The 14,349-nt window shown below is 39.5% G+C and overlaps 1 protein-coding gene across 6 annotated transcripts in view; it reads left to right on the plus strand.

Moving 5' to 3' along the window:
- FHIT (fragile histidine triad diadenosine triphosphatase) overlaps positions 1 to 14,349 on the plus strand; it is a 558,163-nt gene that overhangs the window by 421,782 nt on the left and 122,032 nt on the right. For all 6 annotated transcript variants that reach the window (XR_011905121.1, XM_072347387.1, XM_072347386.1 and 3 more), the window contains exons 4-5: positions 7,640 to 7,785; positions 8,482 to 8,511. Coding sequence is in view for 5 of the 6 variants with exons in the window: in XM_072347387.1 (XP_072203488.1) it covers positions 7,640 to 7,785; positions 8,482 to 8,511 (176 nt within the window). In the remaining variant the exon portion in view is untranslated. The remainder of the gene's footprint in view (positions 1 to 7,639; positions 7,786 to 8,481; positions 8,512 to 14,349) is intronic.

Raw genomic sequence — 14,349 nt, forward strand, 5'->3', positions numbered from 1 at the left:
AGGCTTGTTTAAAATGAAAAGTTAACACTTCGAAATCTCACATTTCCCTGCTGCAGCCCCCTGTCTCATGGAGTCACTGCTTTGAGTAGCAGTCCTTTGTACTTTGTGTGCTATCTGACATCTGCATTTAAATAAGATATACTGACTTATACTACAGAAAGTGAAGTAATACTTACTGTTAATTTCTTGCAACCAGCACTCCTTCTATTGACATGAATTATTTCAAGTATCTAGAGTAGGATGGAAAGGTCAGGTGGAGTGAAAACAAAAACAAAACCCCAAACCTACATGAAAGCTGCAGTGTGGTCTTAAAACAGTTCTCTTATCATGGTGAACAGAGCTCTGTGTCAAGGATTTACACTGATTACATTTTGTTCTGCTGCAACCACTAATTCTCTGTTTTACTGCTTCAATCTGGCCTTCTGTATTAATGTAAATGTGTACTGAGCTGCCTTATCAAAATCAGTTGTGTTTAGATAATAAGTCTTATCTTAATGACTTTTCCTTATTAATGTGGTGAAGTGGCATAGCAAGATCAGAAAAAATGTGTGCTGTTTTAATAGTCTGCAACAGTTTTATAAGTTTTTATTGTGATCTTATTTCATTTTTATTTGCCCTTATTCATCTTTGTTGTTTATAGATATATTTTCTCCCAAACTGACAAATTCTGTCATGTACCATTACCAGAGCATCCTTCTAAAATATGTTTAAATCCAATTCTATATATAAAACCTGCTGAAGTCTTCCTTCACCTTTTCCTGTTATGAAGTGCTCACTTTTAATCCCAGATAGCCTCTACAGATTTCCTTTCAGAGGTGAGTCACACTGTCTTGCTGAATAAGAACCATCCTGGGGGCGAGGCATCAGTTCTTGCATTACTTGTGCACATCCCCGTTCAGTGGGTTAAGTGGGGATGCAGTGATGCATTGACCTATTGTCCTAATGCAGCAGAATGTGTATTTGGTTCATTTTTTAAAGGCTTTTTCGATGCTACTTTGATACAGCTTTTGTATATATGTAATTTCGTACATAAATGTGCTTTTCCAGTTGTCATTGCTTCCTTCATCACTCCTCCTATACGCAGTGTCTGTGGAACCATTATTGTTTTCTTTGCAGAGAGGAATTGCTTCTGTAGCTTTCAAAATGTGCGGAATTGTTCAAGGGCAGGGCAGAATAAGACAAATGAGTGGTGGTTGTGTTCCAGCTGTATTAATTTTATTAGTCATTCACTCTCCTGGTATTTTTATATTTTTTTTTCCTGAGCTGTGGGACTGATTTCTGTTAGCAATTAGAGTTTTCGAACAAAGAAAACTTGTGCTAAGATGCAGTGATGAATTCAATACCCCTGCCTACAGTCCCCTGTTGAATGTGGGGACAACGTTGTGGTAAGTTTTAATACCCAAAGCTTCATCTGAATGATTCTCTGTGCTTGGGGCACTTGATGCAAATTCATGTAAAGGAGAGTAAGAAAAGAATAATCCCTCTCCCAGCTCCCCAAAGCCCATTATTTCAACATTCCTATCAGCTAGCTTGTGGATGTGCAGAAGGGTTATTTTATACAGATGCATGAGATGGTTATAAATAATCATTCGTTGCAGTCTTCTCCAGCTGGTTCTTCTCGCCCCTGAGCTCCCAGCAGCCACATCCAGGTCCCATCTCCCCACCCTGGTGAAGTCTGGGCTGGCTGCTGAGCAGCCCTATGCTCAAAGGGCACAATTCCTGCACCTCTCTCAAATGCCTTTTCCTCTCAGAAAGATATGGCATCTGTGGTGCTGCAGTCTGTATTGCAAACTGATTAGTCAAAGCCAAAATATTAGTGACAAAATCATTTTTCGTGAGTTTTCCAAACATAAATTATTAATGAAAAATTATAAGAGTTTTACGAAGATTTGAAACGTTCTAAGTTTTCAAAATATTCAAGTTAGCTTGAGTACTTTTCTTACTTTTCACCTTTAAAGTATGTGGGAGTGCCATCTCAGTGCCATCTCAGTGCCATCTATGGATTCCTGACCACAGTGAAAATCATTTTCCTAACTTAAAATCTCCTGTAGCAAATGGTTTAGAAAGCTAACAGCCTTGGCTAAACCCAGTATAGCCATAAGGAAGCAGCTACCCTTTCAGTTTTAGGCATTCTGCCTTTTTCTCTGTCTGTTTTGTTCCTTTAAAGCCTTGCATGTAAGGAAAACTTGTCAGTTTTTAGTGTTTTTAACTGTCTCCTCAAAATAAAAAAGAAAAAGAAGAAAAAAACCAACTTTACTCCTATTATTAGAATGTCTGTACCTGCAGGTCGGGTTTTTTTTCCTTTATGAAGCTTTGAATTGTTCTGTTTGAAAATTGAAATCAGGGAACAGAAGTCTAAATTGAAAGCAAGTTTTCTATATAGCGAAGTAGAGACAACCAGGAGAAAAACTGTGTTTAGTTCTAAAGCTTCTCACATAAAAGAAGCTTTAGTCTCTTATGTTTTCCTTTTTGGTGTTTTGTTGTTTTTGCTATTTGGTTTTTTGTTTGTTTTGTTTTTCTTATTCTTTTTATTTATTTATTTTTTATCCCTAAGGTCAAAGATCACCTTCCCAAAGATTCAGAACTGCAGATTGTATATTGCTGCATAGTTGTGTGTGAAAATTTATTGCGGGGTCCTTACAGGGCTGATCAGAATCGCACTAAAGAGAATGTAGAGTCTGGATTAGACCTTAGATACAGAATTGCAGTAATTTGGACTTCAAAGTTGTAATTTAGATAGAGCCAATGGAAATGACTACTGTGCCTTTGAGTTTTGGCCTCCAATCTGTCTACTGGGAAAAGTGCCTTTAAAATGGTTAGCATGCAGATATTGGCCGTGTGTTTTGCATTTCTTCTAGAATCAGAAGCCTTCTCTCTGTGATCAATTTAGTTGTTTCGTGGCTAGCAAATGATTGCTTTTCATTAGAGACCCATTGTCTCCTATGCAAGTGTATCCTTAAATGCATAGAAGTGTGTAGGGAACTTGTGCTTGGCAAGACTGAGCATAGTTTTGGCTGTGTCCAGCCAGGTACCCGTTGCAGTAAATCCTTGTGAATGCCAGTCTCCAAGGGCTCCAGTTACTGTGGTCTAAGTAGTCAGTGAAATAATGAAAGAGATTTACAGACATGTGGGCAGCCTTGACGTTGAGTGCTGGGAGCTGACACATTTCAGCATCCTGGCTTTGCTGGTGTGCAGAGACTTGCTGAACTGTGCTTACTTGGCCATGAGTCTGAGCTTTTCCAAACAGGTAACCATCTTAATTATACAAACAGTGGGAGAAAGGAAAAGGTTGTTAATTTGAATAATGGAAGGGGTTTACGGGCTTTAGTCCATTAAACAATCTCCTCAAGGTTATGTGGGGATTGGGCTACTGTGCTCGGTATGTAAGGACAAGCTGTTTTGTTGAGGTTGCAGGTCATCCTTGGGTTTCAGTTCAACTTGAGGTTAGTGGTCTGAGGGTAGTGGGTCTGACCCACTGTTGTTTTACTTGCTACTTCATGGTATCACACTTCCACTGATACAGCTGGAGCTTTAGCCCTGTCTACTGCCAGTTTTTGGAAAATACTGACATTCCTAATTGTTTAATAAATCATTAATGAAGCTTTTGGTGTGCAAGAGGATGTGCATATTGATTTGTGTATGCATATTTAGGTACTGGGACAAGAAAGTAAGGCTGCTGAGAGACTCCTGAGAGATCTAGAGAAAGGAACATACACAAATTATAATGAGGTGTAAAGGTTTTTCATTCCTTAGGATGGAGAAGTTGACATATTAAATCGCACACACTCTAATGATGTTGGACTGACTCAGAGAATTTGAAGGAAATAACAGCTGTGCACATCAAAGATTAGAAATAGAAACTTCATCAGTCAGTAGCAGTTCAGAGTGAATGGAGAAATCATGAAATTATTAATTATGGTTTTTAGAGAAAGGAAACATGAAGTCCCAACTCTCCAAAGGCAGAAATACTGCCTTCAGTGTGGCAGCACGTCTGCCAGGATTCAGCCCCTCATCCTGCTTGGCTGCTCTGTAGAGAAGGAGGCTGTTGCCCAACCGCAGGCACCTGCTGCCATTTTCAGTGCCCCAAGCTGACGCAGCCATCCCCCTGGCTGGCAGATGTGACACAGGGCATAGGGAAGGCTCCTGTCCTTCTGCAGCAGCAGCTGGGTGCCCCGAGGCTTCTCGGATGGCAGCAGCTGCTGCTGTTGGAGGAGTGATTGCACGTACACAGAGGTATGGACTCACTCTCACTTGCATCATTAATACACAGTCACCTGAAGCATCTCGGTAGTTCACAACAGTGTTTGCAGAGGGTAATTGCAGAAAGAAAGAAACAGTTTATCTGATTGAAAATTTAGGAGGATTTTTGAGATGAATAGAACTCTTATTTAGATTAAAATCTGACCAGGATACAATGTTATAAACTCTCCCAGTGCTGGAAACTGTAGTTAAAATCTATGACTCAAAGTTGCAGTGAATGGTTGTTTTCCTAATGACCTCAAATCCATGAATTCATTCTAACATTTGCCTTTTTATATATTCATAGTTAAATATAACTTGAATGTTGTCCTAATTACATTCTCATGTTAATTTAGCTCTGATTCAGAATTTCTATCATTATTCTTTGTAGAATTATTTTGAAATGATGGAAAGTTCAGTAACGATGCTTCAGTGTGTGATTGTGCCTTTGAATTATTTATCACATTCAAAGACAGAAATATGGTTAAATCTAGTTTGAGTTGTAAATGAGCCTTGGTAATGTAAGGAGGAAGTGAATCTCCTCTTTGCTGAAGGGCGTAGTTTATGGGAGCATCATTTGATAATGCGGCAGCATCACGCGGCCCCACGTCAGCAGGGAGCCTCATAAGAAAACATCCATTGCACCAACTGGCAAACGCTATCTGAGCAGATAAGGCAGATAAAGAGTGGGGAAGGAGAGAGAGATACAGAGACAACTTGCACAAATGACAGAACAGATTAGTGATGGAATTAAGAAGAGGAAACAGATGTCTTGCCTTGGTCAGCAACAGAATTCACACGGCTTGTGCTCTCTTTACTGCATGCTTTGGGAGTGAGCCCTCACAAGGGTGTTTAGCCCTTGGTTTTTGCAATGCATCACCGTGACAAGTAGTCCAGTGTTAATATATGGCTGTAGAAACTATGATTAATGCAAAAAATTCATACCTGTGGCCTTGGCCCTGAGCCAGGTAGAGAACAAACAATTGCTGGTGAGGCATGAGCAGGTCTGAGAGGGAGTGGAGAAGTCTGGAGGAGGAAAGGAAATTGTCTTAATGTAAGCAGCAGTTTTGTTAGAGGTAAGTGAGGGGAAATTCTTCATTTATAAATGGTTCGTTGACCCATGATAATAAAGCAGTGCTGCAGAAGAAGGATAATTATCTACTTAAGTATCAGATGCCCTAAGGGTAAAAGCTTCCCTTCTCTCCTTTTGAAAAATGAACTCAGATTAAACGAATGTCCTTTTTCCTGTTTTACTGTTGACATGGATTTCCTTTTTATGAGTAGAATTAATTAGTTTTTCTATTCCTTTATTCCTGGTATGGAAATCAGGTCTGCCAAGCAAGTTTCCAGCTCTTCCCTTGGGCCCTGAGTTCAGCCAATAGCATCCTTTGTGAAGATGCTTTGTACAGTGTGCTGGGAAGGCACAAATAAATTATAGGAGCTCTATTATGCCCAGTAGCTCACCAGGAGAAACAGCCTCCTGGAACTAAAAATCCACAAAATAAGAATTCTTTCCCCAATCAAGATAGTTTCATTTCTAAGTACCTCTTTGCTAAACATGTATTTCTCCTTCCTTGAAGTATTTTAATACCATGAGTTATAAAAAGAGGAAACGAGGAGTGGTGGCATAGCTGCTGTTGTACTGAGTGAGGAAGGGCCAAGTTCTCAAAGCAGATTAATGCCCACAGCTGAGGCCAGGCTTCTCCTGTTGAGAGCAAAGAGAGCTGCTAGCTGTGGGGCTTGCTGGAAAAATCTGCTCCCAGTTAAGCAAATATCCATTACAAGATTGTTTGTCCTCATCAGGACTCTAAAAAATTATCAAAACCTGCCCCTACTTCTTTGCTTCCAGAAAATGTCTGATTTCCCCCTCAAGCCGGAATTTTAATTGAGATTCCAGTGATAAGCTTGATGAATGCAAACATATATCTCTGTTTGTGGAAATAAAGCATCGTTTGCATGTGTTAGTCATTCTTTGTTTCAGATGTCTCCTGAGGTTCTTGAGGCATCTTAAGTCATGTCAATGTAACCTCTGTGTGAACCTGTTGTGGCTACAGAGCATCTCCTAGTTGCATTTCTTGGAACACGGTGAATGTTCCTGAATACCTGCAGGCTTTAAGATGCAGTAAAAATAAATATTACTGTAGTACAATGGCATGGAGCTTAATTTTCTTCAAATAGTCCTTTGAGCACTCATTTTAATACTGAAAACGCAAGAAGTTGTTAATTTTCCTTGCCTTTGGTCATGAGAGTTCAACTGGCATTAGAGGTGATTGTAAGAACACCATACAAACACAAACTAATTCAGAAAAAAAAAAAAAAGAAAAAAGAAAAAGAAAAAAAAAATCATATCTGCAGGGAACAGAAATTAGAAACGAGTCCCAAGTGCTTTCTTGTCTGATTTACACAACTGAAGCTCTGCAAAGAATTCTGGACACTATTAATAATGTTACGAAACTGACTTTCAAGTGAGGAACCATAGCAATTATTAATTTCTGTGAACGCAGCAGGGCAGGTGGCTGTGAATAGCGTCTGTGTGCTTTCCATTGTTTTCTTTATGGCTTCATTTCACTGAGTCATGGAGCACTGTTACCAAGGTAGGATGAAATCAAAGTATTTGCAGTGTTAGTGCTTAACAGGGAAAAGCCTGAAATATCTTAATGTGTTTCTAACATCATATAGTGTTTAAGACAGGTGAGCATTTGTAGAATCATAGAATCATTAAGATTGGAAAAGACCGTGAAGGCCCTTAAGCCCAACCTACCCCCACTGTGCCCACTGACCACATCCCTTAGAGCCACATCTCCACAGTTCTGGAGCACCTCTGGGGACGATGACTCCACCACTCCCTGGGCAATATGAGCCACTGCCTTCCCACTCCTCCTGAGAAGAAATTTTTCCTAAAGATTCCTTGCTATTATCAGTATAGTGTCAGTTCTTCACATTTAGATACGTAAAATTTAGAGGTGTCAGATCAAGCTTTTATGCGTATTATGTATGTGGAAGAGCACTGTAAAACTGCTGCCTCAGGTCACAAACACAAACCACAAATGCACCTTAAAATCCTTTGGCTTTCACCCATTTTTAAACACAAGAAGGACCATCTCTTACATACAAAGATGCTGCATTCCAACAGTTCTGTGCATGGCTTGAAATTGATAAGTTTGAGCTTGTGAGAATTTTGCTTTGCTTTAGATGTGTTAATAGTGGCATATGAGCCTTATTTTAGTCATACGATGACCGAATGTATTTAGCTTCACATTTTAATTGCTGTAACCCTCAGAGCAGGAGGAGTCTGCGTAATTCAGAGGTGATCAGAAACGTGTTACGAAGTGAGGGGTGAGACACTTGTCCTGCTGGGCCACTCAGATTTGTGTTTATGCCTTGACAATCCCACCTTCAGATGTTCTCGTTTGCCCTCTGCGGCCGGTGGAGCGTTTCCGTGACCTGTATCCCGAGGAGGTGGCTGATTTATTTCGTACGGCGCAAAGGGTTGGCAATGCAGTGGAGAAACACTTCTGTGCCACCTCACTCACCATCACCATTCAGGTTTGTAAACCAGTCAGCTAAATGGAGGGTTAATCATTTGTTTTAGCAACCTTCCAACCTTCTTCCCTAGACCTGTGACAAAAAGGGGCTTTCAAACTCTAGGGGACAATAAATGCAAAATAACAATTAAAGGGAGTGGGCAGAGGGGAAGCAGTGTTAGAGGACTGACTTTCAATCCACTGCTTGGGATGGAAAAAGGGAATTCCTGCCCTCCTCCTTCCCCTGTTCATATGCAGGGTGATAGAAGTGGCCATGTAAATATGTCATCAGTTCAGACCTTTCGGATTTGTGCTGGGTTTGTACTCCAAAAAAGAGCTCTATTTAAAACATATCAGGGATTAAACCAATTTTATTAGTATAAGACTTTAAAAAGCATTCTTTGATTAAATTCTCACACATCTGATTTTATATTCACAAGGATCAGAAACCTATTGCTAGCTATTCAAAAGCACAATCTGAAAGCATGATAATTAACAACTGTGGGTTTTGTGGTCTAAGATGCAGCTTCTCAGTTTGCTGTGGCCTGATACGGAAAGGCACTAGCCTGAAAACTTTGGATGGAAAGGTCCTCTGGAGAATATGCTAAATTACCATACAGTGAAATTGGATGTAAATGATTAATGAGTGATATTTCTGAATCCCTGTGTGTGATCCTTGTTAGTTCCTCTAACCTGAGACTTCTCCCTTTGCTTACAGGATGGCCCTGAAGCTGGACAAACGGTGAAGGTGAGTGCTTATTATGCAGAATACAAATTAAGACACAATTATAAGAACTAATAAAAAATCAAAGCTAGTCATCTGCAGACCATTGCTGTACCATTATGTTATCCTTGAGATCAAAAGATCCCAAGTGTGCAATAGCTGTAAATGCTTTTTATTGAAATTGCACAGGAAGATGTTTACAGGTTGTTGTTTTTTCTAGACTGAAGTTTTCAATGATGAAAATATCTTTTCCAAGCTGCTGTGTGTATTTATGCAAGGAAAGCCATAGAAAGAGGCATCTTTTAAAGTTTTTTGTTTGTCTTCTAGAGGAAAATATTGCCCTTCCATTCATCATCTCTATGTTTGTCTTTTTATTACCCAATGAGTTCTAGCTAATTATAGGAACAGTTAAGCTAAACCACGTTAGGAAAATATACCTTTTGTCTGTGCTCCCTCTGTAAATATTCATGTCACATTCTTGTTACAGAAGTTCAAATGTAATGAAGCCAGTGAAGCTTAAAAACAGATTTTGAGTGTACTTCTGAAAAAAAAGGCGGGGGATGGAGGGGAAAAGGATTTATGACTATACTCTCTACTTGAGTAATAACATAGATAACATCCAAGATGGCTCTCCAGCCATGTTTCACTGCCTCGTAATGCAAATGCATGTGTAGTTAGATTGTGTGCCTAAACATTAGATAAGGGCTATTTTTTTTACATTGGGAATCAAAGGAAAGTCAAATATGGCTATGGTTTAGTACTTTGTAAAATCAGATTAGATGGCTCAAAGAAGCTGTTCAGGTTGATTAAGATAACTCTAACAGCCAAATAGCATATAGAAACATTTTACTTCTTTCCAATTTGCTGTATTGACCTTATTTTTCCTGTGCCTTTTTGTTGTCTGCTTTGAATATTTAGCAGGGAGGTGATAGGGAGAGAAAGAAAGAAATTAGAAAATCCTCAAGCTTTGGAAAGCTGAGCAGTGATAAAAGAGTGTAATACAATTTACTGCAGTACTGCAATAAAATAGCTTCTTCAGGTCATGGCTTAGTGTGTATTGGGTGGGTTTCACTGGGAATGCTTTTTGATGGGTGAAAGTGTCACAGTTTAAATACTTCCCTGAATAAGTTTCATTATTAAACACCAACATGTCTTAGCAAATGGATCACAGGATTTCTTTTACTATTCTGGACAAGTATTTTTTCCTACATAAAAAAGAGTTTATGGGGATGAGTATATTAAAATGTGAGAAAATTTGCTGAATGAACAAAACCAGATACAAAGTCCCCCATCTTGTGTGACGGTGAACAATAACAGATGTTTCTGCAAGTCTTAAAAGGGGAAGAAATTCTGTGTAATTCCGTATTCATGCTGGAGACAAAGAGTATTAATAATTTGTCTAGTACCCTGCAAATGGTACCCACCCTTAGCACTTCCATCTCACACTTCTAATGAGCAGTGAGATGAAAATGACCCACTCCTACAGCTGCATATTCCAGACTCCATAATAAAGTCTGCATGTTCTTAAACTGGGGGTTAACAGTTTGCTTTTCTCTACTTTTCTGCATCATTGGGCAACACTGTAATTTATCATCATCGCTTTAGGATGTTTATCATCTGAAACTGCCAACAACTATTTTCTTCAGAGAACTTAAAGCTTTCAAAACTGAAATTGGGAAGAAATTACTATGATCAAGATCTTCTTTAAAGTGAACAATAGGGAGGGTACGTAAATAGCTGGCTCTGCTTAAATTCCTTCAAATCAAGAAGTTTGAAAGAACACCTGTATGATCTACGAGTAATTGATGAACTTTGAATTCAGTGTGTCATGTGTTTATGAATGTGGTTTTCTTTCTTCGCTGTAATCCAGCTTTCCTCTAAGGGAACTTGTAATTAAAATTTCTGGAACAGACTTAATATTAGAAAAACATTCTAACAGTAAGAATAGCAAAGCATCCGAATAAGTATCCAAGGGAGTTAGTGGAGCTCTGTATCAATAGGGTAGGCAAGTATGTGTCAGAAGCTAATTAGGTGTAGCTGATCTGGCTTTGAATGGAGGCACATACCAGATGGCTTGAAAAGTTTTTTCTATTTGTGTTTTGTATAATTCCATATACCTGTATAAACGTGGGCTGCTGCATGTGTTCCATAGGAACTGAATTACAGGAAATAAAGAGTACTGGCTGTTAAAATGATAGTTGCAAAACCACGCTACAAAATGGAAAGAGCTATCAGCTCAGCAGAAAACAAAAGCTGACTGAGAATCTTTATCTGAAAAAGATTAAGAAAATCTTTTTCATCAAGGAGGTATGGTTGGACCTCAGCTTGAGTACATCTTAGGTCTTTCTTTGCTATGGAGATGCCTGAAATTATACGTCTATGCACCAGGTTTAAAGGAGATTACTTTTCAGTGCAATTTTTGGATAGAATCATCAGTAAGATATTGTTTGCCAGTGTTAGATCTTCATTGTGACAGTGTGAAACCTGCTGGTGTGCGCAGCTTTCAGACAGACATGCTGCAGTGTCGGATACTGCAGTGGCGCCTGTACTGAAACCTTACTTGTTATCTAAATGGAACCTGCTCATCTTCTAACAGGTAGCTCTGCAATTGTTGTGCTCCTTTCTTTGTAGATACCATCTGCCTTTGAATTTAAGGTATCAGAACCTGCAGAATGGCATTTCAGGAGAGCTCACGGTCCTTCCAAATTCTCCTATTAATGAGCTCTGTGTGTTTGGAATAAACTCTATGGCTGATCCTCAGCTCACAGTTACTTGGGAAGTATAGATGGCTCCTTTCTTAGGCTTTTGTGATTGGAAAGAATGCATTTGCTAAGGAGTCACACTGAAGGTCTCTGACCATAAAGAAACACAAAGTATTGTTTCATAATCTTTTCCACAGCTGCCCACGGATTGTATGCAGTCTACCCCCATCGCCTATTTACGGCAGTGACAAATGCCTCTCTATGAAGGTGCTCACAGACTTGCACCCTTGATGCTTTATGAAGCACATGAGGTTCTTGTACCAACTCACAACAGAGAACCTGAGTATCTCTAAGCAGTGGGTCAGCAAGCATGACATTCTTCCAGTATTAAATGCTTTCCGAATTCTTATTTCTTCTGACTTGAGAAGGAGGAAATTGTATTGAGGTCCTATCTTAAAGAATATTTATATCTGCAATTTTGAGCTCTGTTTTTCTTAGTGAATGCAAAACCTACAGTGTCCTTCTGCCAGGAGTGGAGGATGAGTTTCACACTGGTTCTGTCTGAGAATGCCTTAAATATCCAGGCAATTTCATGGATCAGGGAAATCAGCTCTGCATCTTAATGCAGAACTCTTATTGCTATGTCAAGTGAGTGACGTTTCAAGATTTTCCCCGGTATATTTTATAGCCTTCTTTCCAACATCAAGTCAGCAAATGCTCTGGTTGCCTTGGTGGATGTATAGCGTAGTGCAGGATAAACTCTCAGGTTTACCTTTTATGTGAGATTCAATCACAAGAAATTCCGTGTGCTCTGTGCTCTGTAAAGGCTAAACAAATCAAGCTGGCAGGAGCACGATGCAACTAATTTATCTGTAGAGACAAGATAATATTGCACAGCAAGTATCCATTGTGCTAACACATATGAACACATCCTCTATTTTGCAGCTGTGTTGAAGTCTCTGTCAGCTCAGCACCTTCACTATTATCCATGGCCTGTTTGCCAATTACAGGTTCACGTAAAGAAATGAGAATTTGAGGCTGATGGTGGCAGTGTAGGAATACGTGCGGAAATTATGTGTGTCGCACATTCCACTAATTATTTTACACTGAGAAGATTGCCTAACCATTATTTTTTGATGTGTGTGTTTTTCTTTCCCAGATGTTTTTTAATGCTGTGTTAAATCAATCCACCTGGCTTTCATTCTTTAGAAATCTTCACCAGAACTGTGGAGCGTAGGGTTTATTTAAGCCCACAGGAGCTCTTCTGTACTATTTGTCTACTTGTCTCTGGATGTGGAGTACTGGACTCCAGCTCTGAGTCGTTAAATGTAATCAGATCACATTGCAGCCTGATTGCATCAGAGGGATTGAATTCACCAACTGCGGTACTCCTGATGCCTTGGCCTGCTTTCCCTGCAGGCTGGCAGATGTGAGTCTCTGTTCGATGGAATATTGGAGGCTACCTTTTTCTCCCTTAAAACAACAAGGCGAAAAGAAACAAAAGACTGACTTTTGAGAAATGCAAAGATGTCTGAAGTGAATATAAAATTTCAAGTAGAAAATACATGGAAGAAGCAAGTTTTAGAAAACCAGTTTGCACTGAAACATGAGCAAATGGTCTTGTTTGCTTTACTCTTAAGAACCATGATTTTTGTGAAAGCTTGTGGGATGCCCAGAAATGATGTGATGCAGTACAGCAGTCTCTTGAAAGTGCTTTGAGAACCGCACTAATATTTGGTTGGAGCGTATGTAGTATTGCAGCAAATTCAGTGGTTCTAAGGCTGGGATGTCTGTTTTAAGATCAACATTTTCTTTCTGTTATGGTGCTGTATTTAGGTTGGAGTGGGGTTTGTAGGGTGTTAATACAGAATGTTTGCAAAGCTAGGACTGTAGTGGCCCTTACAGCAGCTGGAAAGCAGCTGGGGCATCTAGATTGTTTAACTAGTGCCACTTATGCCCTTTGTTAGCTTTTGTTTCCTACTCGCTCTAATAATAATTCTTACTTGTTCCTTTAAAAATCTTCTCAAAACCAGCCTTCTGTTTTTCTAATGTTCCTTCCAGTCCTTAAGCCAGGCCTGTGTTTTCTATGACACAACTAACAGATATAGTCCTAAGGTCCCAATTTCCTTTTTTAAATCATTTTTTCTGTCAGGACCTCACTTGTGTTCATTACATACATCGTGTTGCTTTTTGTTTTCTGTGTTTGAAGCCCCAGAACGCACTGGTTCCAGATGTATCTTTAGACCTGCCCTTAATACGCACCTAGATTGCTCTGAAAGTAGTGCCTCCTATTTACTTCTGTGGGACAAAGGTTCCTACAACCTACAGCAGGTTCAAAGAGCCCAGTAACAATCATGTGCAGTTGCTGAGGTTTTTTGAAGGATGAAAGAGATGAAAGAAAACTGGGAATTTGGAAACATCCCATCCCAGTGATTGATGGACATGACACCATCCTGACTGAGAATATCAAGGGCTCCAAGGCACCGATAAATGGAAATGAAGATCTGGGTAATGAAGTCTGAGCTAGAAATATGAGGTGGTGAGGTTCCCTGAAGGGATAGGGACAGAAGTTGTGGGAAAAAATCTCTTTAGCAGTGAATTAATGCTAAATTCACCACTCGGAATATGAATGATTTTGAATTTCCAGTAGTGAGCTTCGCGACATGCCTTGAAAAGTGGTACCGTTCACTGTCTGTAGACAAACAGAATATCTGAATGGGCAAGTCTATGAAGTAAACAAATAATTAAACAAACAAACAAACAAACCCTAATTGCATAGGATTTTAAAAGTAAGATTATAAAGGAGGGAAGCAAGGGAGTTTTCAGAAGATCTAAATTGAAGAATGGTAACAAAGTAAGATTTTATTTTCTACAGTAGCTTCCCTCCTTTCTTACCATATGGATTTCTTAGATGAATATTCTCTTTAGATAGTTTAATTCCAAAAATACCCCCAGAGCTAGTCAAAGTTATTGACACTGTCTAAATTAAACCACAATAAGAAAGTAAGTGGGCTCAAATGTTTGTTTAATTTGCCTTAATGTACTCTTAGATATTAAAAGTCATGCAGCTCAGTTGGCTGCAGCCAGAATCTCGTTCATCCCTTGCTGGGCATGACTGCTTACTGCTGCAGACCTGCAGAGTGCTGCCTGCTGGCTTCTT

This window comes from Excalfactoria chinensis, chromosome 12 (assembly GCF_039878825.1).
Source record: "Excalfactoria chinensis isolate bCotChi1 chromosome 12, bCotChi1.hap2, whole genome shotgun sequence".
Taxonomy (NCBI): Eukaryota; Metazoa; Chordata; class Aves; order Galliformes; family Phasianidae; genus Excalfactoria; species Excalfactoria chinensis.